Source organism: Scatophagus argus, chromosome 20 (genome assembly GCF_020382885.2).
Source record: "Scatophagus argus isolate fScaArg1 chromosome 20, fScaArg1.pri, whole genome shotgun sequence".
Classification (NCBI taxonomy): Eukaryota; Metazoa; Chordata; class Actinopteri; family Scatophagidae; genus Scatophagus; species Scatophagus argus.
This window is the reverse complement of record NC_058512.1, coordinates 6,720,015-6,747,950: the sequence shown is the minus strand read 5'-3', so window position 1 is coordinate 6,747,950 and position 27,936 is coordinate 6,720,015. Positions and strand designations below refer to the sequence as shown.

The 27,936-nt window shown below is 41.1% G+C and overlaps 1 protein-coding gene across 14 annotated transcripts; it reads right to left on the bottom strand.

Moving 5' to 3' along the window:
* Window positions 1–262: 262 nt before the first annotated feature.
* Window positions 263–26,131, bottom strand: add1 (adducin 1 (alpha)). Of its 14 annotated transcripts, none has more exons than XR_006841782.1 (19): window positions 25,975–26,131; window positions 18,178–18,386; window positions 17,068–17,230; window positions 16,566–16,717; window positions 15,861–15,941; window positions 15,528–15,677; window positions 15,286–15,429; window positions 15,079–15,177; window positions 14,484–14,657; window positions 13,782–14,123; window positions 11,118–11,213; window positions 10,910–11,002; window positions 9,200–9,286; window positions 8,141–8,297; window positions 7,129–7,485; window positions 6,116–6,205; window positions 5,218–5,255; window positions 3,150–3,203; window positions 2,406–2,625 (listed from the first exon to the last, which is right to left on the bottom strand). XR_006841782.1 is itself a non-coding variant. In XM_046374224.1 (18 exons), the coding sequence occupies exons 2-17, from the start codon at window positions 18,373–18,375 to the stop codon at window positions 5,221–5,223; spliced, it is 2,418 nt and encodes an 805-aa protein (XP_046230180.1). In that variant the 5' UTR covers window positions 18,376–18,386; window positions 25,975–26,131; the 3' UTR covers window positions 2,406–2,625; window positions 5,218–5,220. The 14 variants fall into 14 exon arrangements, 11 of the variants coding, with proteins under 11 accessions (XP_046230177.1, XP_046230182.1, XP_046230178.1 ...); XR_006841783.1 differs by having other exon boundaries at window positions 5,222–5,255; XR_006841784.1 differs by lacking the exon at window positions 7,129–7,485.
* Between the last annotated feature and the right edge of the window lie 1,805 nt (window positions 26,132–27,936).

Genomic DNA, 27,936 nt, shown 5'->3' with positions numbered 1-27,936 from the left:
AGATACTTGATGCTTTAAAATATTTGATCTTTGCAGACTGTTTTACTCTGTTTTTATTTTTCCATCCTTTATATTCACTCTTTTGTTGTTGTGTGTTGATTTCATTGTCCGTTTTCATCTGTGAGCCACCTGCATTTTAGTAGTTGTGGTGCAGTACTTTAATACATGTACTCATTGTGTGTAGAATGTAAAAATAATTATGGGTTACTCCTTGCTGGTAACGCTGATAAGTTCCATGTAAATAACTACAATCACACAATGCTGACTTTCATGGTAGTGTTTTTATTCATGGCTGTAAAAGAGACAGAACCATGAGAAAAGATGGGTGGAAATATTAAGTCTGTAGATGTATAATGATGAGACACTTTCAGAAGTAGATCAGACAGAATACAAACGAACAGAGCTGTGAGAATAAAACAAAAATCTATGGTGAACTCAAAATGAAAACCTCGACTACAAGGTCTCTAGTATCGCTATCGGCACGCTAAAGCTAAAATAAAATATAATCAAACAAAAGGGGTAGTTACAGTTATTTAAAGAAGAGTACACACTCTTCACATGCAGTCTTTCACAAATTAGACATTCTGTGCTTGCATGTATAGATGTAGTGGTGAATAAATGCCGAGGTTTATTAAGCATCTCAGATCAGGTTATGTTTCCCGTTAGTTTTGCCTTTGGGCTCACCGTGACTTAGACAGACTGCTGACCAAGCCTTCACTATACAACAAAAGGAACAAACACACATTAGGAAGCAATGCATGGAGATGACCTTGGTATTAATGCCCTGCAACCTTAAGCACAGCTCATTTGCCATCACGCCACTAACATAAAAAATAGAATCGCTCCTCCAGTGTACATTGTGTCTTTACTGCGACTGGAAACGCACAAGTTTTCCATGATAAAAGTCTTATTGGTGCGGATTGGAGTTTTACACAGGAGAGTCCGGGTTGAGGGTTCTGAAACATGACTGATCATGCAGCTTCATAACAGTGACACCGTCATTTACATGCTCTGCAGCAACGGCATTAATGATGACAGACTGTGACTATCTAAAAGCAACGTGTGGTTCCCAGACAGTGGTTTATAAAAGAGAAAGTTCACAGTGCTCTCTCACAGCAAGCAATCATGGCTCAATCTACTTTGTGAGAAAAAGCGCAGGATATTTCTTTTGAAAAAAGACAGGAAAAAAAAGTAGAAACATTTACATAATTGAGAACAAAACAAAGTATGTATACTCACGCATTCCGTAATATGTAGGATTTCTGCCTGTTTGACTTTTACAGAGAGAAATCAATGGGCAAATGCAAAACAAAGCCAGGCTCAAATAATTAGAATAAATGAAAACATAAACGTTGTGTTTTCCAAATTCCTTCATACTAAAGGCTTGCAGCCAAGAGCAAATATGTTATCAACAAGCACACGCAAATGCTCGCTAAAACTTCCCGGGATGACTCATCGTCGTCGTGAACCACGCTCAACATCGTTAGGTTCAAACAATATCGTCTGCAGGATTGCTGCACTGCAAATGAATCTGGTTTGAGAAATAATAAACTGGACTTCCACATTATACAAAGATCTGAAGCACTGTTCAACATGCCTGTAATTTAAGGCCGTGACAAATGCTCGTGGGCAGAGAACTTGGAAAAATCAACAAACATCCAGATGTGATTCAGCTTGTATGGGGATGATTTAATCAAAATATTGGATTATGGAGACATTAACATTGGACTTTGTATGACTGCATTTTGCAGCTGTGGTTCTCCTGGCCTGCTAACACATAATTACATCGGTGCACAGCTTCAGAGGTAAAATTAGCACTATGCAATTTGTCCTTCTGTCAGAATTTACCACCAGTTAAATGAGAGGGTACAGCCTTCTCTTTCTGCATTCACTGTTTTTACAAGACACTTGGACATATTTTTGATACAATCCCGATACATTCTAGTGGTTACAACAGCTTAGTAATACTCTTTTTAAGAATTAAAAAAAAATAAGAGGGCAATACAGCCCTAAAACCTCACAGCGAGTGTGTGGCCCTGTAGTAATAGACATGCATTAAAGGCCAGAGGGAGTGGACAAGACAGAAAGCATCACTCACTCACAACTAAAAGCCTCTAATAATTAAAAACCTTTAAGCAATCAGTCATTTTTACACTGTATACAAAATTGGCACACACTAACGAGGAAAAATAGGTTAATAAGCCAGCGACACATGATATCAAAACAATGTAAAGCGGCTTTGCTCGAAGGGTGCGATGATAGCAGACAAAAAAAACAAATCAATGCAGAAATAAAAAAAACGAGGCAGATGCCAGCCTTGAGGACCGATCCAACATTCTCCAATCTAGGACTCTGTCTTTTTTTTGTTTTTCTTTAGGAAGGAAGGAGTGCGGAACTTCTTTTTCTTTTTGGAGGGTGATTTGCTGGGAGACTCTTCACCCTCCTGGTCGCCAGCATCAGCGGGCTCCTCCACCTCAGCTACGTCTGCCGCGGCAGGGGCAGAGGCGGAGTCTTCGGCAGGAAGTGCTGGGGCATCGGAGGGGTCATCGGGTGTTAAATCTGGAAGGGTCTGTCTCAGGGTGGCTGCGTCGCTCTCATCCTTATAGGTCTGTTCTGGCAAGGACTCTGGTGGAGTGAGGGAGCACAGAGTTATTGATCTCAGAGGACAAACTGATGGATGTGCACTGCTGAGCTGCCACACCAATGAGGCCACTACAAATTGACCACTGGATAAGCTGTCGAATGCACATGATTTTCTACTTAAAAAACCTTCCACTTGTCACTGCCTGAGTTCACACAACTTGACCTCTTTAGCTTATGCTTTCCGAGACGGACTTTTCAGTTCAATATACTGCGGACTAAAATGTGCTCTTTAGTCTAACAAAGTCTTAAAGCATAAAACTCCTAGTACTTCCACACACAACACATCCATTAAAAACCAAAAGAGCACTTAATAAACTGATACACCTGACACCAAAACCAGAACACAACACACACAACAGAACCTCAGGACTCACCATCTTTACTTCTTATGGCTACGAAGGACAATAAGTAACTAGAAATCAGGCTTCCTTCTCATTCATTTCTGTTACTGGTTTTATTTTTCTATTTTACCAGGCCCTAGCTGGCACACAGCATTTTTATTTTACCTTCATTTAAACAGGGAAATCTTAATGAGTGCAGTTCCCTGGCTCATTTGCACCCTGTGTACAAACAAGGAAACATACAAGACAAAAAAGAATTTGGAAATGTTTTCAAAGACTGTAATAGAATGAGCCACACAAGTGACATTATATGACAACTGAGGGGATAAAGTTAAATTACTTCAAAAACTGGCACAGCTCAAATGGATGCATGTGTTAAAATTAGGCCTTGAATTATCAACAAGAGTTAGAAAGTCTTGAGTCTGTGAGTGCAGTATTATATTTGACTGGGAGTATAAAAACTACCTGGAGATGTCACCTCTGGTGTTAAAAATGAGAACTAAAAGAAAGTTGGTATGTCTTGTTTTCACAGACTCAAAATCACAATAAAGAGTCTCTTTGTCTAGAAATTGCTCTAGGAATGATAATGCGCTTGTATCTTCTGTAAAGAAAAGTACTGTTAAGTGAGAGCTTAGCTAAGCTAAGCTAGCATACCAGGCTAATTTTCTTAGTTATTAGCCAAATTAATAAACACATTAATAAACACTACCACTAGACTATTTTGTGTGCCAACATTGCGGTAAGTGGCTCTGAGGGTTATGGAAGAATGCAATAACAGTGTGATATTTCAATTTTCCTTTCATTAGAAAGTCAGACAGATACAAAATATTCACTTTATTTGTAAAAACTACTGGAATCTGCAAGCATCATTTGCAATTATAGCCAGCAAAAATGGACAGGTCACTGGCTGAAAACTGGAATCATAAACCCGCTGGTTTGAAAATTAAAGCACAGTGGGTTCAAATTATGCTATTTACTAGATTTTACAGGTCAAAATTAGTGGTAATCATTGTGGCAACAGTAACTAAGAGGGGAAGGGTTTCTGCAATGGTATTTTTAAGAACAGGCAGACTGCAGAAACTGCTTACATGTTATTTAATTAAACAGTGCCAGCTTTGATTCAATGAAGATTTTCAAGTAGCCATCTAGTGATGATTACTTAAGTCACTATGTAATCTTTTAAAAATACTCCCAGCAAAAAGAGTTAAGAAGCTACAAGAGCTGGTGCTGGATCCAGGAGGTCCCCTTCAGTAGACCTCCATGGATCAGTGGTCCAAACAGCACCCCAATGCACTGCACTTCAAGCTCAAGTGTGGTCAGACTACAGCTTTGTTTATTTTTAATATTGCTCACATGCTACAGAAACCCTTTGTCAAGGCCTGAGAAAACACTACACAGTCTTCATTTTACATTTCTCATGTCTGTCAGAACAGAGATGAGGCCGAACGCACACGACAGGTAAAATGGAGACTAAACAACCACACCACCACACAAACACAGCCAAGCGCTGGACCTCGACCATCTTCCAGGCTAAACCAACGAGCGAGTCTCAGCGAAGCCGACAGCAGCAAGTTTGGTTCAAAAGCCAACACTCAAATAAAAGCACTGATGTACCTGGTAAAGAGCTCGTCTGTGGGACAAACAACATTCAACAGATTTTCAAAACATTACCTGATTTGTCCGTGAAACAAAAAAATATACAATAACATGGACAGAATGTGCACATGTGCAAGGTCTGGTTAATTTGACAGTGGATTATTGGCAGGAAGAAAAGAGAAGTTATCTAACATAAAAGGTTTGGTAGGTTGTAGGGTTCACTTCAGCAACATCCTCCTCTTTTGTTAAAACCAGTTCACTGTCCTTTGGGTATATGGGACTTTGTCAGGGATATCAGGATTACCCCTAAAATAACTCTGGAAATGATTACGTATCAATAGAAATATTTCTGGTAATTTCTCAACATTATAATTTGAAAATAATAATAATAAAAATAACAGAAACTGAAAACAGTGAATCAGCAGTTCACAAGAGAGGAAAGAGCTCTGAAAGAAACCCCATCGACCCCAAAGGAGAGAGTTACTGAACAGTCTCAAACCTTGGAAAAGGGGTTAGTTCAGACCACGAAACAGCTCTACGAGTGAAGCCATGCAAAGAACAAGGGTAAATGACGAAACACAGGCATGGAGGGTGGAGGGAAATTTGGAGAGTGGTGAGGAGTTGGAACAGTACGTACTTACTATGGCAACAGGTACTCTTTTGTATTTCCATCTCCTGATTGTAATCGCAGCCACAAAGAAGAAAAAGCACAAGTAGAAACAAATGTCTATGCAGGTCAAACCACAGGCACCGTGTTAAATTAAAAAAAGAAATTAAAATGTAAAATAGAGAGGAGGAAAAAAAAAATACCAGAATAAAAAATTCAAAAAGAATGGTTGGGACCATTCTTAGTAACAGTAACCCCGAAAAGATGGAGAATGGAAGTGAAGGGGTAAAGGAGATACTGTACATAGAGACATATGTTATATAACAACATTTCAATTTTATTAGATTACACCTGCGCTCAAAGTGGCTCACCCTCCTCCCTCATAATGACTACTTCTGTTGGCTGACTATAAGAAGAAATTATTAGATAAATAACTGGAATATAATAATGCCAGTTACTGTTTAAATACCTATTTTTCCTGGTATCATTCTGGTAAATGATAATGTTCACATAGGTGTAATCCAATAGTAATAAAGACCAAGAGGAGGAAATATAAAAATAAAAGAACAAAAGTAGACTGAGACGTCTGCACAGGGGGTCCATCAATAACTGCTAAAATAGTTAATTTTTTAAATCTAGTTATGACATTACATATGTGCACCTGTAATTTCCCCATCTTTCATAGTATAAACCTGATCAGATAATCAAAACCTCTTGGCCTGTTATTACAGAAAACACAGCACAGCACCAACAGTAGTATTATTAAAGACCACGACATGAACAGACCCCAAGACAGACAGGCAGGTGGACAGGCAGGCGCTTCTTCTTCTGCAGGCCCTAGAAAAGCCCCAAAACCCAGCCAGAGGACTAGAGAAACCCAAGCTGAACAAGGCGAGCTGGGTATACCAAGTATGTCAGCCCAACCTACCTTCCTCTGCTCTGACCGGAGTGCTGGGTGGTGTGGTGGTGGGTTTCTGGCCTTTGGGCTCCTCCTCAGACTCTACTTGCTCCCTCTGGTCTGGATGAAAAATCAGCAGAAATTAAAACAGTAAGAATCTATTTACCACAAATAAATAAAGAAAAAACATCAACAAATCACCACACAGATGAGCATTTAAATTCTTTATTGGTTAAAATTTTGATTGAACCCTGCAGTTTGTCTCACCAAATCTTAAGAGGTCAACAGCATTGCAACACAAAGAAAAGGGAGGACAACGCAAAAAAACAAACCAGGGAGGAAGCCTTAATCAGGAGAACACTGCAAAAGTTTTTTTTTTTTTTTTTAAATCACATGAAAAATCAACCTTAAAATGTCCCAAACCCAAACTATCATTAGTTTTACTGGATCAGTCAAAGGCACAGAGGGGAGAGTGGACACCAACAGAGATATATCCAGGAGAGGTTAGCAGGAAGAGAAGGAGGATGCCATTATTCATGTCCACGCATGGGAAGCTCTGATTGGATGACTGAGCTCAGACACAGCTTCTTCAAATTTTAGCACAGCACTCCACTGCAAAAGCACTTTTGGACTTGAGGAGAGAGCACCCTCAATAGAGAAAGGGTGGTTTGAAATCTCAAAATGACCGTATTCTTATTCCCTTATATCCTCTCTGCTCAGCTCCTCGTCCAATCAAACTGCAGAAAGTTAATCTGATCTACCATAACTCTGATGCCTTTTGCACAAGACATCAGAGAGAGGGGATGAGGGGGAATAATAATTGAGCAAAGGCGTCTAAGACTGAACTGTGGGGCAAGGAGGATGCTTGCACATGGTAAAATAATGGCAGTAGACTCCAAACCCCCAGAAGAAGGAGAGGACACAGCAGGCAGGGATTCCCAAACCTCCCAGTACAGCAGCATGTGAGATGGGCCAAGGCTGAGCAACGGAGGAGGGATGAGGAAGGCCAGATTTTAGGCAGGACTCCACCTCATCTGGCATACCTGGAGCCTGATCTGCCTCTACCGCTGACGGCTCCTTGCTGAGGGCTCGCAGGATAGCGCAGTGGAACTCCTTCTGTGGGGAATCTAGAGCCGAAAGAACCTCATCCATGGTCGAAAAAACGTCATCTACAATCGCCTCTGCAAGTGGTTCAGCCCCGCTGGAGAGGCCGAGGGAAGGAGAGCCCTGCTCAGAGGCCGCCGTGGCGAGTGTGGCGGTTGCAGACGGGGCTTTCTCTAAGGTGGGTGAGGTGGTTGCAGACTGCAGAGGTGTGGAGACAGAGGCTTGACCCCTCGGTAGCATTTCAGGACAGGGTCCAGTAGAGGACGATCCCTTCCTACTATCGTCTCGTCCGTGCACTGTGAAGTCGTGTGTGTGTGTGTGTGTGTGTGTGTGTGTGGAAAGATAACATTACAATTTGGCCACTCTGAAGTCCATTAGGTTTTTTGCATGATTCTGTGGGATGTTTGTTTTTCCTTTGGAACAAGCTTCTCATGAAAATTCCTCTAATTTTGTTATGAGTATATTTATAAGAGCTGCAGAAAACCTGATGCACTGACGTTCACTTCACTTTGACGTCACACTGTAACAGCTCAGATGATCTCTACTCAGTTCTCACCTCTTTCTGTGTTTGCGGTTCAGATTCATCTAAGTGACATCACTGTTTCTCAAATTTTTTTCCCCATCTTTTCTTTCTTTCTTTTTCTAAGCAAAGCAATTTTATCCTGAGAAGGATTCAAGGATTCTGCCTACACTCCATCATTACGTATCAATCAGAGGAGAAACTAACCACAACCTATAGCCAGGAAAAAATAAGCTTCATCTACCACTTTAACAGATAATGTACAGTTGTCAATTTCTATTGGGGAATAGTGGGGAATAGTCTTAAAAACAAAAACTAAATACGAAAGAATGACTTCACACAGAGGTAGAAGGGGTGTGTAATGTATTGCGTTTCTTTTCACAATATACCAAGATTCATTTTATGCTCCCTTCTCCACTCGTCACATTTACCTTCAGTCCCTTTCTGTTTCTGCTCCACCTCCTTGCGGTATTCCTCCAGCTCCTGGTCGGTAAGTTTGGTGAAGGGGTTCGGACCCTGCTTGCTGACGATAACCTTGGGCTGGTACTCTTTTTCGATGATGGCCTTGGATGCGGTCACTAGCTCCCCCTGCAGGACACACATAAAGAAAGCAGAAAGAGATGAGACTTCACGGTAAGCCAGCCAACAAGTTACTGCAGGTTACAAATGGACAGATTTAATATATGGAAAACAAGCTGCACTGTCTAATCCCTGCACAGTTTAAATGATCACATTAGGGGTGCTTTACACATAACTGTTACGCAGCATGAGAAGAAATGTCAGCCATAGATGAATAAATGCATATCTTCAGAGCGTTGAGTTAGAGCCAACAGTCAAAATTAAGTAAAATAACAGGTTATTTCAATACCATTAGCAAAGAGCAGCATTTTCCTTTACAATAATACTGCTACATATAAGCCAAGCACCATCTTCCCTTCTTTATTGCACACAATAACTCTTGGCACATAAAGGCCAGGCTTTCACAGATGTGAGAAAGCCAACAGTACATCACCAGGCACACATGCAGTAGTCGAAGCCGAGCAGATGCAGTAGACTTAAATAAACAGCAATGGCTGTATTCTTTATACACATACAAAAAACATTAATTTCTAACTTTTTTTCTCCTAACTCTGAAAATCTTTCAAGGACCCCCCCACACACACTCTGTATAATACATGAAGAGCAACATCACTAGATGTAACCCCTGCCCTCTTCACTGCCCACTTCCTGCAAACAAAGTCATGACACCAAACTTTCACCTGAAGGATCCTAGTTGGCACAAAAACATTAATTTAAGACTTTAAAGCCACTAGTAGACCACTATAGCTCACATGACTGTACAAAGACAACATGAGGGGAAAAAAATGGTCTCATTCAAGTATTATTACTGAGTTCATCTATAAAGGCAGAGACACAGTGTCCATCTGCAGGCTCGGAGGAATGACTGGAGGATGATGTGAAGTACAGGTGAATGCTGGAGCAGTAAGTACCTTTCTAATTGATTTAGCAGGACTATAGGACCCCTCGGACACATCGAGGCCATCAATAGTATCTGTACAGTCAGACAGAGGGGCGTCCTGCAATAGTAAACCCAGTGAGGGGGAGGAACAACCCAGCTCTTAAAACACCAGCACATTCAAGTCAGCAGGCTGTCAGGCAGACATGGATGTGTTCAGTCATTCAGGAACATACCACCTTTCGCACAAACAAAGGTGGAAAGAATATTATGATATCTTATTAAGTCGTGTTCTGGCAGACATCGGGTTACTTGTGTTGAAAAACACAGAAAATAGCCACTTCGGGTAAGAGACGGTTATGGTTGTTGTGAAAGGGCCAATTTGTCAACGTGTCCATCATAACCATTTTGATAAGAATACACACTTCACGAATCTCCAAAAAGTCAAGTTTGTAGAGGAAAATTTTAAGAGATTGCCTTTATAGAATAGAGACTCAAAGTTAATTAAGTCCCCTGGTTATGAAATAAGAACTCATGTTTTTTCTGTAAATCAGCCTCTAGCAAAAAGTAGTTGCATTTTCTTCCTTAAGACACTGAGTGCGATCTCATTGAAAGCAGGGCTCATTCTGTTTGTCTTTGATTGGTTACTTTCCACCTCTGCATACACACATCCCATAGAAAAATACATAAACATTGGAAATGCATGCAAAGAGAGAGATGGTCAGATGTGGAGATGCTAGAAGCAATGCAGTGATGCAACAAAAAGCCAAGTCCATGCAACGCAAAGACAAACTATCCACACAGCAGGGTGCTGTACTGCATGTGGCCCATACAGTGTGAATAAAACAGAAGAATATCAAGAATTCTGTTTGTCTTACTACTAACATGCTGGGATCAAGTTTTAGGTACTTGGTTAACGCATTTTGAAAATAATTAGCTGATGTCCTGCACCTCGTGGTGTTCGGCCTCAATCTCCAAGAAGCTTTACAAGTGGGAAAACTGAGCTAAGCGACGGGAGGGCAAAACATGCAAACTGAACTCTAAAGTAAAATTTTTCAGGTGTTTTCCAATCTGCATTTTTGCATGCATGCATGCACAGAAATGATACATAAGTATATTGGACTACATTGGGGATTTTGTTAAACACAGCAACTGATCAGCCTGTAAGTGCCGAGACAGAGAAAAGCCTCAACTCTGAACTACTGAAAAGGGAAGGCAAAATAAATATAAAAAAACCCCACAAATTAAAGAATGTATGAATATGGACACAACCTGAGCTGGCAGGTCTGGAGAGCAAAGTGAGGTTACCTCTCCCAAACACTACTCACCTGCCAGACTGACAATCTCTGTGGTCAAAGAATAATGTGACAGTTACAAAGTTCACCCATGAGCTCTGGGAAACAATATGGAGAACATGTGTAGCTCTCCGTTCTTTATTAGTGAAGTTACTTCTTCAGAAAGTGATATCAGATTGGATTTAAGGGGTCTGATTGTAATTTCTTTCTTTAAAGGTTAGTGTCCAGGACAACTTCATGTAATATTCACACATTTGTTTCAAGGGTTGACTCCAGACCTGGACAGAACATGAGATTTTTAAAAACTTTTTCAATGTATTTACAACTGAATGATAGAGCCCAAACTACATAAACTCTCACGTAATTTGTCACTATGTGATACATATTCATCTCCAGGTCAGGATAGCTGCAGCAGCAAGGTTTTCGTGTGCCAAGTTGCCAAGACTGACCTGACTGAAAGAACGATCCACGACGGTGCCAGCACACAGAACCTGAGACTGGGGCCCTGCTGTCTTTATATCCTGCAGGTTCTGCTCCCGGATCTATGAGACAACATTTCGAGTCAGAAAAGAATGATGAAAAGGCAGTGAGTCAATGGCTTTAGGCGATCTTTGTTTCACAAACGTAAATGCAGCAAAAAGAAGAAAAATGCGGTACCTTATTCCTCATTTCCAAGACTTCTTTTGGGTTGGTGTTCATTGGGATGAACTGATTGGCTACAGCAGTCTGGCGGATTCCGTCTTCCTTTGTCCACTGTAAACACCACGTAAAGTGTTAAAAACAAACAAACAAACAAGCCCAACTAAAACCAGACTGACATAAAAACTCAAGCACAAAGATTTAGACAAAATACAATGCAGGCTTCACAATACAAGAACCATGCTGAACTGAAAAAAAACAAAAACAAACAAAAAACAAAGTTGGATGGCTATGAAAAGGTTTGAATGTACAGAAAGTGAACCAATGATGATGGAGTACATACATTTAGGAAAATATGTGCAGGGATCATTAATATATTTGTTAATTTAGTTGGGGATTGTTCTACATTTTTACCTCTCTGATGCTCAGTTATTAAGCCACGCTAACAGATTATAACAGTAACATGGGACACGCTCATTTAAGTCAATCTAGCATGTTTGATTTGTGCAGCCGGTTTCAACAACACCAACTAAAGCAGGATCTCAATGACTGAAATAAATAGAGAGAGCCAGAGCTGCCCCAGATGCATTTTAGATCATAATGTTGTATGATTTTTAATGAAAAACTGTTGAATAAAGCTGAAATTTTATCATGGAATTTGTCAATAAATGCTAGTAAACTTTTAGCATGATGCTAAGTTGCGGACATCAGTTAAAAACATTTAAATCAGTTCACTTAGTTTAAATCAATATTAGTATTTATAGATCTCATTTTGCACAAAATCTCAAATGGCAGTAATCTTTAATTGATTTTCTTACATTCATCCATGAGAGTCAATGTCTTTTGACTTTAAGATGCGATGACTAAAGCCTAACAAAGTACTTGTACTGATGAAATGTCATCATCATTGATGTACTATTAGAGTCCAAAAGAAGCAGAAAAAACACATTGGAGATCAACTGATATCATCACAGAATGAAGCAAAAAAGGTACCGGGGGTTAGGGAGGGAGAAGTGAGGAGTGGGTGATGGCAGGAGGTGAGGGAGAGTGAGGGATGGCTGGATGGGAGACTGAGATGAGGAGTCTGGCTTACGAAGCGAGAGTGGCAGTGAGGGGTGAGCTGGCATCACCAAAGTCATTTCCCAGGCTGATACACAACAACAAGGACGACAGAGATAAGAGAGAAACACACCCGAGGACACTCGCCCACGTTGAGACAAAGAAAGCCATTGTCACAACGCTACAACGTAAGACAAGAGGGTGGCTTTCCCACAAAGGATGAAACCTTTAATTGCCTCGTTAAGTGCCTTTTTCCTCTGAATGTGAGAAAAAAAATTTGCCCATTTTTATATTTCACAGCATTTTTACGAACCTGGTAATGCTCAGCACGATTGAAGGAAAAGGTCTGTACCCATTTCTTGTACCAAACTGAATGAGCAGCAGGTGAATATACAAATAAAATCTTTAGCTTTCATGCAAAATATTTTGTTTAACCATTTCAAAGTAGGCATGTAATTTGTAGTGGAAAGCGTAAGCTCATGACTTCATTCCTGCGTTTATTTTAAGCTTGGCTACACAGCTGCCAAACCAGATGAGGAAGGGTTTTCTGGATGGAAGTAGCTGGGTTGGGTTGGTTGAGTATGAGATGAACATGTAAACACGATATACTCACTGAGAAAGAGTCTCACAACACAACATTTCCTACTTTCCCAACAGGAGATAATTGATTTAAAAGTCAGGTCAAATTCCATGGCTTATTTTTCTGTTTTTTTTCTGTTTGTTTCCAAACAAATGCACTCATGCAAGCCTTGAGCTGTTCAAAAACCATTTTCAGAATAAACTGAAACCAGAGACTACAGAGAATAAAAACAGCAGAGAAACAGAAAGATACAACTGGGAGCAAACTAAGGTGTTTGAGAAAAATAAGAACTAGAAAAGCAAGGAAATTTAGCATTGTTGTATAACAATTATTTTTTTCTTTTAAAATGTCGTTAATGTAACTTATTTTATTATTCTGGATTCTCAGTCAGGCTCATGCAGGCTTAGCTTCTTAGCTGTCAAAACAAAGCAGCCTGCAAAGAGAAGCAGTCGATTGTTTCTTCCTTTATCTGCTTCACTGAATCATGTTTGAGCAACTAAGCTAACTTAAAGATGCACAGACAAAACTAAGTGTGTGCTACAGAGCAGTGAGCGATAGTGTAGTTAGCAGCAACGTCACCTGCCCACTCGAGGACTCATGCCACACCCCTGCTGCTCGCTCCTCTGGGAAAAAACATCAACACCAACAATGCATTTCACTACTACACATGCAGTGGGGCATGCAGCGGGCAGATGGCCAGGCATTGTGAAGCATTAGGAGACCAGAAAGTAAAAAAGAGCAAAGAGGGCCAATAGTCACAGCTATGCTACAAAGTAATTAATAGAGCAGAGTTAACTGCATTTGAAAGCTGGGTTAACAGGACATCTGAAATTACACTGTGAGTAAGCCTTTAGAAACGCCTAAAAGTTGTGACAAGCAGGATTACACCGACTTGTGTTTTATAAAGAGTGCTAAAAACAAGATTCAAGCTTTTTACTATACTTCTCACTGTCTCCAGAACCTCAGGATGCTGACCACCTACCCGTTTCCACCAAGAAGGTAGCTGTAAAATCTATACTATGAACAATAAGGTAGGCACAGACCAAGCAGTTGGTTATACAGCTTGGCACGCAGACACCAGACGAGAGAGACTGCAGCAAGGGTTTGACTTGATCGTGTGTTATGTTCGTCCACACCTTAGGCTTCGACTTGGGGCTGCTGCCGTCGGGCCCGTCCTCATAGGGCTCATCGGGCCGGCCGCCGGCATTGAGCCAGCGGGTCTTGTCGCGCTGGAAGCTGTGCTTCAACGGGGAGCGAGCGCCAGAGTCGCTGTCCTCGCCATATGAGTAACCACCGTGAGCGGAGGAGGCAATCTCCACGTCACTGTACTTTTTAGATTTTTCTCGCAATGCCGGGCAGCGGTAAGGGTAGCCCGTCCTGTAGCCCTGCGAAAGAGGAAGAGACATAACAACAAAACAGTTAGGAAAAGGTGATTACAGAACGTATCCATCAATAGTGAGACTAACTTACTATGTTTTGACATAACATGCTTCTCACAACTGATTTTGAATTTCAAAATGTGACTTTTTAAACATTTCCATAAGGAATGGCCGACGGCTAAAGCATTCCTGACACTTCACACCAAGAGGTAGTTATGTACACCGCCAATAGTGTGTTAAAATTCAAGGTTGATCTTTACACTTGTGGAATAAATTCAGCAAGTTGGAAGAATGCGTGTTTTAAGATCTACTATGAATACTCCCCTCTCCTCAAGTTTGAAGGTGTCCACTTCTTTTTATACTTACCAAGTTGTCGAGCATTCTCATGAGAGCCTCAAACTCCTGCTCCCCGACTTGCCACTTGGGGTGTGTAGAGGACCCATCGCCAGCTGGCTCCGGGACCCGTGAGCGCGCCTTGTATTTCCCCGGGTCCAGCATCACCAGATTATCTGGTCCTCCAGCGCTGGCCAATGTTCGCACCTGAAAGAAATTGAGGTGGAGTGTGTGTGTGTTGTGTGTGTTGTGTGCGTTGTGTGTGTGTGGGGTGCATAAAAACAAACCAAAGACAGGATCGAGAACGGAGCAGGAAAATAAAATGTGGACATGAAAACGCACAGACACACAAACATTCAGCAAACACACAAACAGAGAAAACACAGACATCAACATGAAGGAGGACATAAAAATGTGGAGAGACAAAGGACAAAGACAACAGTTATGAAAAATGCAGACAAACATATGGTACCATATACGACAAGTCCAATGGAAATACACGGTTCTGTATATCATAAAAACAACAGCAAAGTAATAATCCTTAAAATTATTTGACACTAATACATTTAGTTGAGTCAGCTGCTGTTGCCAAGGGAACGTCCTGTGCAGAGCATTGTGTGCGTCTCACCTGGATCTCACAGGCAGTGACCAGGTTGTGGATGTAATAGAAAGCTTCCTCCACTGTTTCACCTACAGACACCAAGCCGTGATTCCTCAGGATGAGCACCTGGGATGGAAGAAACATAAAAAGTAAGCACAAGCACAAGCTCATCTCCTATGAGATTTTGGAAGTTACACAAATTTAGCAGGTTTTATAATGAAACTCTGCCGTTACCTTGCTGTTACGCCCCAGGTTCCTCTGTATGAGAGTACTTTCTTCCTCATCCACCAGAATGCCATGGTAATCATGATAGGCCACCTCTCCCAGGGACAGCGCCTCGGGTGAGATGGGCAACAGGCCGCATTTCATGGCTGACACCTGCAAACCAAGCGATCATGGCCACACAACACATGAAATGAGCCTACAAAGTGTTAACGTCTAGATACTGGTATTATTTTGCATACAGTGTCTCTTACCGCAGCTCCCGCAGGTGTGTGTACATGTACGATACACTTGACATCTGGCCGTGCAGCGTAGATGGCAGAGTGGAGGGTGAAGCCAGCCTGGTTGACCCCAAGATTGGTGCTGCCCCGATCCACTATCTCACCTTGAAGGTTGATCTTCACCTGGAGAGCAGAGCAGATGACAAGGGGTTACTCAAAGCAACAGGTTTAATATTATACAGGCAAGTCCCAACAATTTAAGTACATCACATGAGAAGCAAACTAATCCAAAAGGAGACAAGAGAAAATGGTTTCATTTATATAAAAAGACATGTTACTCTGATAGAAATCAGCATAGATTCTCACCAGACTGGAGGCAGTGACTTCACTGTACAGGAGCCCAAAAGGGACAATAAGGAAGCGCTCCTGATCCGAATTCACCCTGACCTAAAAGATCAGAGGAAAGTTGCATTGGATTTATACTTGCCAAGATATGTATGAGCAGTTTCTTATGATAAAACATCATACTTTTTGGTACAGAGACAGAAAGTATAATGTTGCCATGGAGACAGTGTGTTTTTTTTAGCCTATATTTGTTTATATTGTGGCAAACTGTATGCTGAATTAACTATCACTAGTTCCCTTTTTGCAGTGTACCCATGGATGTCCACACAACTATCACTTGATTACTGTGACAATGAAATATTCTTAGGCCAGTTCTGGAATTATAAGTGGTACCTTTGTTTTTTTTAATTTATTTCTAAGCAGCTTAATCTTATTTGGAGGTTTCCATGAAAAGTGCGAGTTACACTGAATCTAAAAATATGCATGGCACAGTCACTGCTGATTGCGGAACGTGATTGTGATTAATTAGATTGTGCAGAGTATCACCCTCCCTGACACCCGCCCCTTTCAGCTCACGCAGTATCTTTACCTTATGTCTCTCCCTTTGCGTAAATGCTGGGTACACTAAAAGCCCCACTAGGAACTATATGCACCTTTACTGAACTGCTGGATAACAAAGTCAGTCAACGTGGTTGGCTGTATCACAGAGAACGAGGGCCGTCTTACTGTGAGGTGGTTGTAGATGAGCTCCGACCAGCCGAACAAGTCAGCGAGCCGATAAAAGGCGGCCAGCTTGCAGCGAAGAAGCTTCTCGCCCTTGTCATAGGAAATAGAGTCTGAGCCACGCAGGTCATTCACCGGAGTCACCATACCTAAACCTGAGAGGGAGAGATGAGGGCACAAAGAGAGGGTTCACTAACACAAAGGAGAAGAAAATAATAATAGTGAGGAGAAAGAGTAAGAAACAGAGAAAAATCCAGTATTCTATCCAGAGAAACAAATAAGACCCACTTCTGAGTCTTTGCTTGTGGGAAAAATTGTTAGTATCTCACTTACAGATAATAACAATTAGATCAAGTCTTCCTGGTGAAATCCAAATGGATTCTTTGTCTAGAAATTATCTTTGGCATACGCTGCGTTACTCATTGTGAGCACAGGCACAGCTGAGCAGAGGTCAAAAAGTGACACACACACACACACACACACACTCATTCTGTTCTCTGCTTACTCATGTTGAGCGCCGCCATGCCTCCCTGAGGTGCAGCGGGATACATGGAAGGCATGCTGGTGGTCATGAAGTCTGCGATCTGCTGCAGCGCCAACAGGCTAGTGGGCGTCTTCCCCTTCTTCAGCTGATCCTGAATCATCGTCTCCAGCTCGTCGCAGAAAGCCTGACGGTCGACAACGCAGACACAAAAACAGACAGGAACACATTAAGAAATGTAACCAACCTCCATATTAAGTCAATTAAATATCTGTCTATATAATGTATTTTGCCTATTTTCACTATAAATTCAAAACTCACAAATTTTGATCACATGCTGCCATGTTTACTTACACTCTAGTCACTGTGTTAAATTAATTGTGATATTGTATAACCTGAATTTGCAGAAATTTATAACTTGCCCGAGACTGCACTGCCAGTATCTCACACTGCTGTTGAGCTGAACAGTGCACAAGCATACACATTATGCAAACATACACTCAGTTGTTATTGTCTATTAGCTACAGCCTAAAACAAATAGAGCAGTCATACAAGAAACCCGACCTTAATGATTATCATCATCTTCAGTATTTGCTGAAACTGTTTCGGAGAAGTACTGATTAAAATTTATGACCACTTTGGAGGTTGTGTTGCTGACTGAGAACAAGCTAAATACCAGACACACGTCTCCTCTGTATAATGCATTACTGAGTGTAATTCAGCAGTATATGAGGAACAGAAAGGTCACGAAAAGGTAACGGCTTGACATCTCTCTCAGTGCTGATCTGAACTTGACAAAGTAAAAATCTCGAATAGGCACCACTCTGTGTCTTTTTTTCAGGACTTGAATACATCAGTGCTTTTCATACATACAATAGGCCTTTAAACAGTGCTGATGTCTGGTATTCAGCCAGTCACAGACACACTGTTGATGAGGAATGAACTGGATCCATCATGTGATGTTGGGAAGGCTTGTTCCCTTTACACTAAAAAGAGCCTATTCATGTTTTAAAATGCTGGTTACAGCAAGTGCGCATTTATTAAACGACTGCAGTATTTCTCCGTTAATATACAGCAAATGTACCCAAGTCAAACTGAATTATGGGAAAGATTTAATGTGCTTGCGTCACTGACCGGGCTCTGTAGTATCATGGAGACTCTCTTCCTTTGCTCCATCATGTTGAAGTCCTGCCGCAGGTCGGGCGCCATGTTTCTCTCCCTCTGGTACTCCGGACTGCTCTCATCCACCCGGTCGAAGTACCGCTCTTTGTGGGGGGCTGTGGTGGGAGGGGGGGCCGTCACCACCCCGGCACCTGACTCGCCGTTCATCATGGGCTGGCCTCCTGTCGAGTGAGTGACAGAGATAATGTTTCACTTTAAAAATGCATAGATAGCAGACATGACGTCCCCCTGTAGGAAGTATCAGGGTTTTGCTCCGTGGCACACAGCGTCACAACCACACTGTTAGTGTATACCGTCTACTTTAAACCTTTCTATAAAATTATAAAAGGCTTGTTTATTAAATGTGTAGAGAAGGTCCATATATTTTTATGAACTAACAAAAACTCTCACTTATGAAACAGTGAGATGATAAGAGAGGGACATAAGGAGATATGTTTTAAATAAAGAAATGAGCATCACTGAACCAGAAAGCCAATCATGCACAGACCACACCCTTCCCTACTTCCTGTGAAGGTCATGTGACCACTCTTTCCAGCTCAGAGAGGTTTTCATTGATCCCCAATGTGTTTCCTGTAATCACAACACCACTCAGCTGTCAAGGCTGGGCAAAGAAAAGTAAAACAAAAACTGGAAAATAAAGCCAAAGGTCTATTACCATTCAGCTTAGAAAAAATAATCTTAATTATCAGTCCAGAATTTCTAATATACGTTATGGATATAACTGTTTACTGTGCGCTCAGGGATCAATAGTTAACGACGTATCTCCTTCAATTAACAACAACAGGGAGGGATTTAGAGTCATCAACAGCAGAGAGAGACAGATTTCCTATAGAGCCATGTCCATCCAGCTGGCTGGGTGTATGTGAGGATAAACAGTGTCTGCCTGTCTGTCACAGCACAGACTACTCCAGCCCTGACTCTGAAGGACACAGACAGACTTATGAGCATAGGGAAGTGTGTGTGTGTGTGTGTGTGTGTGTGTGTGTGTGTGTGTGTGTGTAAGCATGCATGGGTAATGTGGGGCTGCCCTGGCAGAAAGTGATGCAGCCCATTAGTTCACATCAATACAAATGTTTAGCCAAAACCGCCATGACAACTGCAGACCAAACCCAAAGCATCCGGTATCACACAGAGAGCTAACAGAGCCTCACTCTGTTTCTGTCCGATTTTACTGGAGTTCTGACATTTTCCACGACATCAAACACAGCAAATCTCAGGTCACCTGCTCCTGTCTGATTTGTGTGTGTGTGTGTTTTCATGCTGTTTGGCCAATTCTAGCTAAACAACATTTGGTCCATTCTTAGTTCAAAAAGGTATTAAACGAAAGGAAATAAAATGAAATCAGAGTCCAATTATGGAGCGAAAGCTTAAGATACAAAACATATATGGTTTTAATTTTTCAGGATGACTGGGCAAACTTTAACAGATGGACAGTATGTAATAACTTTTAAAAAATGGACTACAAGACAGAAAAGCATCAAAAAAAGTGTATTCCTCACAGCGGTTCATTCTAAGGCATAAATAAACCCGGCAACCACGCACAAAGTGCATGTCGGACACACAGACACGCAGCATACGTATCCTTGTTGCTAAGTTTTTATCCTATAGTCTGGCCTGACTCCCTGCACACTAATACTGGCTGGGGGGTGGGTGCTCTGGCCAAAAATAATATTAAAATCTATTTAATCACATTCAGGATCTGCAATCTAACTTGTGACACTTTTTTCTCAATTTTAAAAATGGGCTGTAAATTAAAGCCAGACTTGAAAAAGTTTTTCCTCAAAACACAATATTGCATTAAAGATAGTTTAGTTCCTCACCTGCCAACCTGCTAGCTTTAACTCTGCATTAACTCTGCACAACGCTGCATTATTTACAGAACATTATCCAGGTAAGAGCCATGTGAACTCATTCATCAGCATTTCTGTCCAGCTGGATACATCACTCTATTGGCATGTTCACATAGCACAGATCCACTAGCCAATGACGTGAGGTAAAATTTGGAAACAGAAGTAAGAGGACATCATTCACCTTATCTTTAAATTATATAACTCTGAAGCATTAAAGAAACATTTCTTTAAACCATCAAAGGAATTCTTACGTCGTCCATGTGAGAAGAAACTCCAAACTGTGTCCAGAGAGGAAGTGGCTGGGGTTGAGACCCATGCCTTCGTAAGGACAGTTGCCCTAGATTTCCTAAAGCCGAACCCTCTGACATTCTTCTCTTTGGGTTCTCCTCTTTGCTGTTTTCCTCTAATCATAAATACAATCTTAAATTGCAGCTATGAAAAACAGAATATGAAAAACACAAGCTGCTTATGGTCTCGGCAAACATTCAGTGAGGAAAGCTCTGCCGTTCTGCCTCACTGCTGTGATTAGGACATCGGTTATTGACTGAAGAATAAGGACATCAGCAATTAGCCCTGGTGCCAAATCATTAGGGAAGAAAGAGAGAGTCCCTGGCCTGCTATTAATACGAATGAACCTCCATGCACAGCAAAAAAAAAAAAAAAAAAATCAGCTCAGACTGGTTTGACACCAAAAAATTAGCAAAAACAGTGAAATACATATTAAAACCTCACGCACAAACATTTCAAAATATTCCTAAAAGTTGCGCTGAACAAATAAATAGTTTTATACAGATAGATACAAATGGAGTTGGACACACTTCAAAGACATGACAACTCAATTCTCTGCGGCCCTTTTAACACTGCCCTGTGTCATCCTTGTTCACATGAAGATGGTCTTAATACTTGTAGACTGCTGATCGGCTCTCATTCTCTTTGGTCTGTCTTGGTTATGCTGCATTCGCTGTCTGTTGTTCATGCTGTTTATCGCCAGCAGCACTGAGGCAAATCAAGCACGTCTGCTGACAATGAGACAACTGGAAGGGAAATATAAAACCCTGAAAAGATGAAGCCTTCAGGACGTCCTTCCGACTGACCTGTTTTGATTTTAGCGGAGAATATACTTCAGAAATCAATCTGATAGGTGCAAACTAACAGGTCAGCATTTTCACATACTTACCTAACAGAAGGCCACATATCCCTTTATCACAGCAAAGAAACAAAATAAAATCAAAATTCTTGTCACAAAGAAAAACATGAAATGACTAGACATTTATTCCAGTCCAAGCCAAGGAAGGCAGGACGATATCAGATGATAAGCAGAAACTGGTGGTGCAGCATTTTCTGCTCTTTGGTAATATAAACACCTCAGTGTCAGAGCAAACAAAGCAAGGACATTATGCTGTATTGCATGTTAACAAATATTATTATTGGAGTTAAATCAGACCACCTTCATCGCCTTCTCAAGGAGTAAACTCATTTCCTGCTGCCTTGCCACAAATGTTAACTGAATCACTCCAGCTGTGAAATGCTAGACACCATTCCAGCTTGAACATCTTAAGAATGTCTTTTCTGTAGTGTAAACTATTCCATAACAAATGTCCAGAGTCCAAAGTTGTTTATTTCTTGTGGACAAAGTATCCATTGACAAAATGGCCAATTCCATCTATGCAGAATGCTGGCATCACACAACCACAAGCGCCCCCGCCTCAGCAGACCCTTCCCCACACACACACACTTCTCATCTCTGCTCAGATATGTAGGTGCAGGGGCTCGCTAGCCTCCTCTCCTGTTGAGAGTGCGATCACTATGGAGACCAAACACATTACCATGGAAACACAGGACAGCCTTTAAAGATTACTGTTATGTAAGAACAGCTGTAGGCTAACATCATGCTGCAAGCCAGTCTGTGTCACAAGGCACAGACATACAAAGTTAGGTGTTAATCATTTTTCAGTCCATTCAAAACAAGGTCAGGAATGCACGAGCATTCATAGAAATAAAAATATACTGGATCAAAAATATTTTATGCAAAAACATTTTCTTTAGATTAAAATGAAATGAAGTTGGGAATGTATAGCTACATTTTTAATGGAACAAAATAATCCCAAAGTCCCCAAGATTAGAAACAATCTCATGGGGATTACATGGCATGGGATGAGACGAGATGAGATGTTTTTTAAGAAACTCTCTCTGTCACCGAGTCACTGTCATGCCATCAAGAGAAGTCATAAAGTACTCATCTCTTCCACCTAAACCTTCTGTAACAGAGACAGAATGAGACTGAACATTAAAAAAATGCAGTAATGGTACAAATTAGAGCAGCCTGTGACGACCCTGTCTCTCTGAAGGCAGAAACACCCTGGCTTCCATAACCGATTGAATAGCCTGTATTGGAAAGTACCGTCCTTATTGAGTGGAACGATGGGTGTGCCTAAGGCTTCAACTGATGCACCACCCAGCAAATGTTGGGGAATTTACAGCAACCCTCACTGTCAGTGTGTGGGGGTCCTGGTACGGTATTGTCTGGCCTTCGTGTTTCCTGCAGGTCTGAAAAACAAGGGTTACAGAATTGCATATTGCAATCGGAGCTTATGGCAGAAGCCTAACTTCTTACATTTGCATACAGGAAACACACTGAGTGAGCTGACCCCAGCCTTCAGAAAACATTTTGATGCTGCACACAGAGGAACATGCAATGGGTCTACTCTGGCTAATGGCAAGTATCAAGCCTTTCTCCTATCTTCTCTCATGTGCCGAGGGCCACCACAGCTCATGCACACCATAAGCTGCTTTTCAAGCCTCCATTTTCACTGCGGATGTAGAAAAGTTGATTGCATGCATCTGAGGGTTTTCTCGTCTCCAAGCAACAGGAAAATCCTATGAATCAAGTGTCACAGATATGGCACAATTTACACCATATAATGAGAAATAAAAAAGACACTTTGATTCGTCCCCAACAATCAAGTGTTTTAGACTTGCTCAAAAGTAGAAAACTACTTTCTCAGGCAAAACCTCCTCTTCCTCTTAAGCCCATAACTTCTGTGCCTACCTGGACAATTTCCTTGAAAAGACAAACTCAAACTGATGTTTTGAACTTGTTATGACACCAATCAATACAGATGCTTCCATTCTTCACAGAGGCTTCTATGAGCTAATGAAGGGGAGAGAAAAGCATAAAGATACTACATGAGGAGAAGCACCAGTTTCTCCCACCATGGATGCCTTTTTGTTAGCAGTAAAGCACTGAGTTTACGTTGCAAAATTTAAATTTTTTATCAAGACTCACTTTCAAGAGACGGAAGCTTGCATTAAAATCATCTTTTCAGCATGGCTTAGCCTTCAGAAAAAGGAAAGCAATCTGAAAGAGATCCATTTACTTTGTTCCAAAAATATGCCAATCAAGCAATGTGCAATGAAAAAAAGATAAATGGCCTCAAAGTCTCCTTCTGTTTCCAGTTTTAATGTGTGTGTGTGTGTGCATGTGTGTAGTTGATGTTTCAAGCAGTTTTCAGACATTCAAGAAAAGCCCTAAGACATGGCTCTTTATATCTCTGAGCTGGATGCCTCTCATTTCTGGGGGTGAAATCCCCTCTAGGGTGTGCGTGCATGTGTTGCAGACCCTAACTACTATAAATGGTAGGAATGCATTAGGTGTAATTACAGCGCTGCCGCACCTATGATCTTAAACAGTAGCTGGCGTACAAGTACACACGAGCACACAAGCTTAAGTACAGTTTTTAACCAAATGAGGAGTCAGCAGTACATCTGCATGCTCAAATAACATCTTTTAGGGAAAAAGGCAAGAATATTAGGTCTATTAGCAATACTGATTGTGCTACTCAACCTTTCTCAGTATGACATTCTGCACAAAAACATGGCATTTTATTTTAGTGTCTTCAAAATTCCATTTTTATGGCCCACATGAACATATCACCGTTTTTACTTAAAAGGTGACAGATTTAAAGTTAAGTAGACCAAATTACACGTTTCTACATCAAAGTCCCATTTGGTTCCTCAGACAAAGACAGCTACATGCTTTTTAAAAGATATACTGTATGTAATCCTCACAATCGGGGACAATCGGCATGGGAAATGTTATTATCTGTCGCTGACTACCAGACTACCATGCGAGTCCTGTGGCTCAGGGTTTATCTAGCTGTCGCATGTCATATGGGACAGAACAGTGGAAGAGTGCTCTCTGAAGCGACACATCCCTCCCTGTGCAGTTTCTCACTCTGGCCTATACTATCATGTGTGCATCTGTGGAGCTTTCTGCTGGTAAAACATTTGATCCAAACGTAGCGGCGCGTATTGAGACGATCCTTAGTGACCTTTGCGGTGTGAATCAAAGTTCAAGAGTGGCCATTTTCACAAGTGCAGCTTTAAAAAAAAAAGTCTCAGGAAGGCCTGGTAAGTGATCGCATATGGAGAGGAAGGAAGGAAAGCGTGAAACAGAGAGAACGGACTTGAAATGAGGAACACATTTTCAGCTGCACTGCAGTCAAGGGTGTGGGCGTGGAGAGTGGGAGTAAAACAAACACTCTATCTGGAGTGAGTGCGTGTGCATGTGTGTTGTAGTGTGTAGAGGAGGGTGGCAAAATGGAGCCAGACCGACAGAGCTAAGCTCCCTCCTTTGGGAATTTCACTCATTCTAAGAGAATTACCGAATCCAGGGAGTTACCATCACTTAACACACTCACACTCACAAACGATTTATCTTGGCAGTTTGACTTTGCTAATCCTCATACAGTACGAGGGGGGAAGGGATTTCACAGCAGACTTTAGGAAGAAGCCAGACACAGCTACAACTTAGTGGTTACATTTTGGGCCTTTGAACCACCTCTCAGATTGTTATCGTGTGTCAATCCTCAGACTGAAACCTTTATTAGAGCCGGACAATTAGGGCTGCATCTGCATCATCACTTATTCATCTTTTAATGGTCTCTAAAATTACTCTGCTAACCTTTAAGAGTGCAAAATATATATATATATATATAAAAAAATTGTGAAAAATATTCATCACAAAATTCAAAGTGACTCTGTCAAAGGCTCACAACATGAAGAAGATCAATTTACAAGCACAAAATAAACAAATATGGGAAGCTTGAAATAAGAAAAAAATATTTGGATTTTTTTATCTTGATGACAAATTTTGTCAATCCACAACGTCACGATTTATCATCATTGCATGTTTGTACAACTCATGTGTGCGTTACCATGCATTGTCACGTTATAATGTACATTTTAAAGTTAAGAGCCAGGTTCAAGTTTAATTTTCATCTCATAGTGGTTGCTATAACATGTCTTGTTCAATAATATGGCTTGGCTTCTGATGCAGCGTGTGCAAACAATTAAAAAATAATAAATGTGCACATTTATTTTTTTTTTTTTTTGCAGGGCATTGGGCAACCTGACCAACAGGAAATGACTCCATCACCTCACAACTGAATACAGCTCAATTTCCTCTCCTTCAAAACACGCCCAGACAGCAGCACAAGAGTCCATATTAAATAGAAACAGTAAGCTGTGCGCATGTGAAATGCAAAATAATACAGCCACAGGCCTGCTCAAGCAGCAAGCTAACGATACTTGTGGGCAAAACATAACGGACACAGAGTACATGGCCCTGGGCTGCCGTTGTCCTGCGCAGGAAACAGCATGAGTTTAGCCGAACTGTTTTATCCACAGTAAAATGCAGAAATACTCGTGTTACAGTATGAAAACGTGCACCGCCACCTCTCTGCAGGCTCCACCGAGCAACATCTTAGCAAAACAGTGAGAGCTCGCCACACTGAAACACGCCGAGACTATGGGACAAACATTTAAACAAAAGTCGCGGCTCACCGGACAAACACTGCCGCTGCAAAATGCAAAACAGGTCGATTATTTCAGAGCTTACCCTCTCTTTGATGAAGTGGTGAAATATAAACAACGCTCGGTGAAAACGGTATGGCGGGTTTCACTATTTTTATCCCGACCGTGGTGATTTTAGAGGGGGGTTATCTTTCTGCGCTTGTCGTCCCTGCGTCGCTCCACCCAGATCCACCATCATCCCACTAGGGTGCGGCAAAATTGGTTAATCTCGGGTCACTATTGGTCAACAGAGGCACGTGATAAAATCGAGGACAGTGATTGGTGTATTAGCTCTCTACCCGCCCCGCAGGAAGTAGAGAGCTAAGGGCTTTGCGTAAACTCCTGCATGCTTATTGCTTAACTCTTTAAGCTAAAACCCTGGAGAGCGTAGTGCCGAGCAATAGTGACGGAAGTAAAATGAAAGTTAAAGTACTAATACATGCTGTAAAAACTGCTCTGTTACAGGTAAAATTATGTAAGTATAATCAGGAAAATATACTTAGTAGTACTCAATGTAGAAAAATGATCCCTGTGACGATTATACTATTAGATATAATATTAAAGGTTATTCCGCAGTGGATTGAGGTGGAGATAATTTTTAACAATTCCTAATAAAATTTAATAATTGTTATTTTCATTATGATTGATCTGTTGACTATTTTCTCCTTTATCTGACTGATTGTTTGATTTGTAAAAAAAAAAAATCAGAAAATAATAATACTGTCACAATTGTTCAGAGTGACACCTTCTCAGTGGTTGTTTTGTCCAACCAGCGGTGGTCTACAAATGTCAAAACTGGTTTATAAGCTAATAATTAATTAAAATTAGGTAAAGGAAAAAGCAGCAAATCCTCATATTTTCAAAGCTGGAGCCATAAAATGTTTTTGCATGAAAAATCACCTCAAACAATTTTCAAGTACCATCAAAATTATCAAATAAGTTTTCTTCTCCATTAGTCTGAATAAAAGCTTCACCTGTTGCTTTGTGAAGTCTGCGTAATTTTGTCCACACAATATTACATCCTTATCACATATTTGAACTGAACTGCCTGAGAATGCTCACTGCTCTTGACAGTAAAACAGTAATAATAAAGTAAAACAGTAATAATAAAGTTCGCCAGAGGGCGCAGTTAGTTGAGATGTTAGGTGGAACTTCCGGTGAAAACAATGTTCCCTCCATCCGGTATAAACTCATAAATATCACACCTCCATGGTCTCCGATAGAACAGTTTGAAGAGCTGTTGCAGAGGCACAGACGCCATCATATCTGAAGCAAAATAAGATACGGATAGAATGGGCACGCCATCCGGTCAGCGCATGCGCAATTTAAGGTCTTGGGGTCGCTGAGGGATCAATAAATAAGTGGATCACATGTTCAGTATTTTGCCGCTAGATGGTGCTGCTTTGCCACACTTGTGAATTGACCTGCAGCCCTTCACTGCAAAATAATGATGCTATTTCTTGGAAGTCATTTAAGGATATAAAATGTCTAGAGTTTATTTATCAGTGTTATTGGTTGAGCCAGACATGTAGGCTAATCATTCAGCTTAAGTATTTAAATATATGTCACGCATGTCATTCCATTTACTCAATTTGGAGAGGCAATTTTTAAGAAGAGAGGCCAGGCAGAGGAACCAAACTCCTGTCCTTTTCCAGTTTCTATCTTGTACTTGGTGATATTACCATTACATTTCCTCAACATGATAGTTAGTCTACAGCTAAACAACATCACACCATTTTGGGGTGTCTTTTTTAACCTCTTCGTTGAGCTGTCAGTCACTCATCAATAAATATACAATCACCAGCCATAAAGCTGCTTTTAAAGCCTTGCTCTTGTATTAGAAATCATATTATGGACAATTTCCCAGTCAGCCCTGAACTCCTTCCTGTCGACACATGTCCACTCTCCTCTTGACTGATCTCAGACCAGCGCTGGCCCTTCCAGTGTTGTGAATGATTGTGGTCTGCCTTGTAGCATGGATACACCAGCAATGGACTCTAAATATATC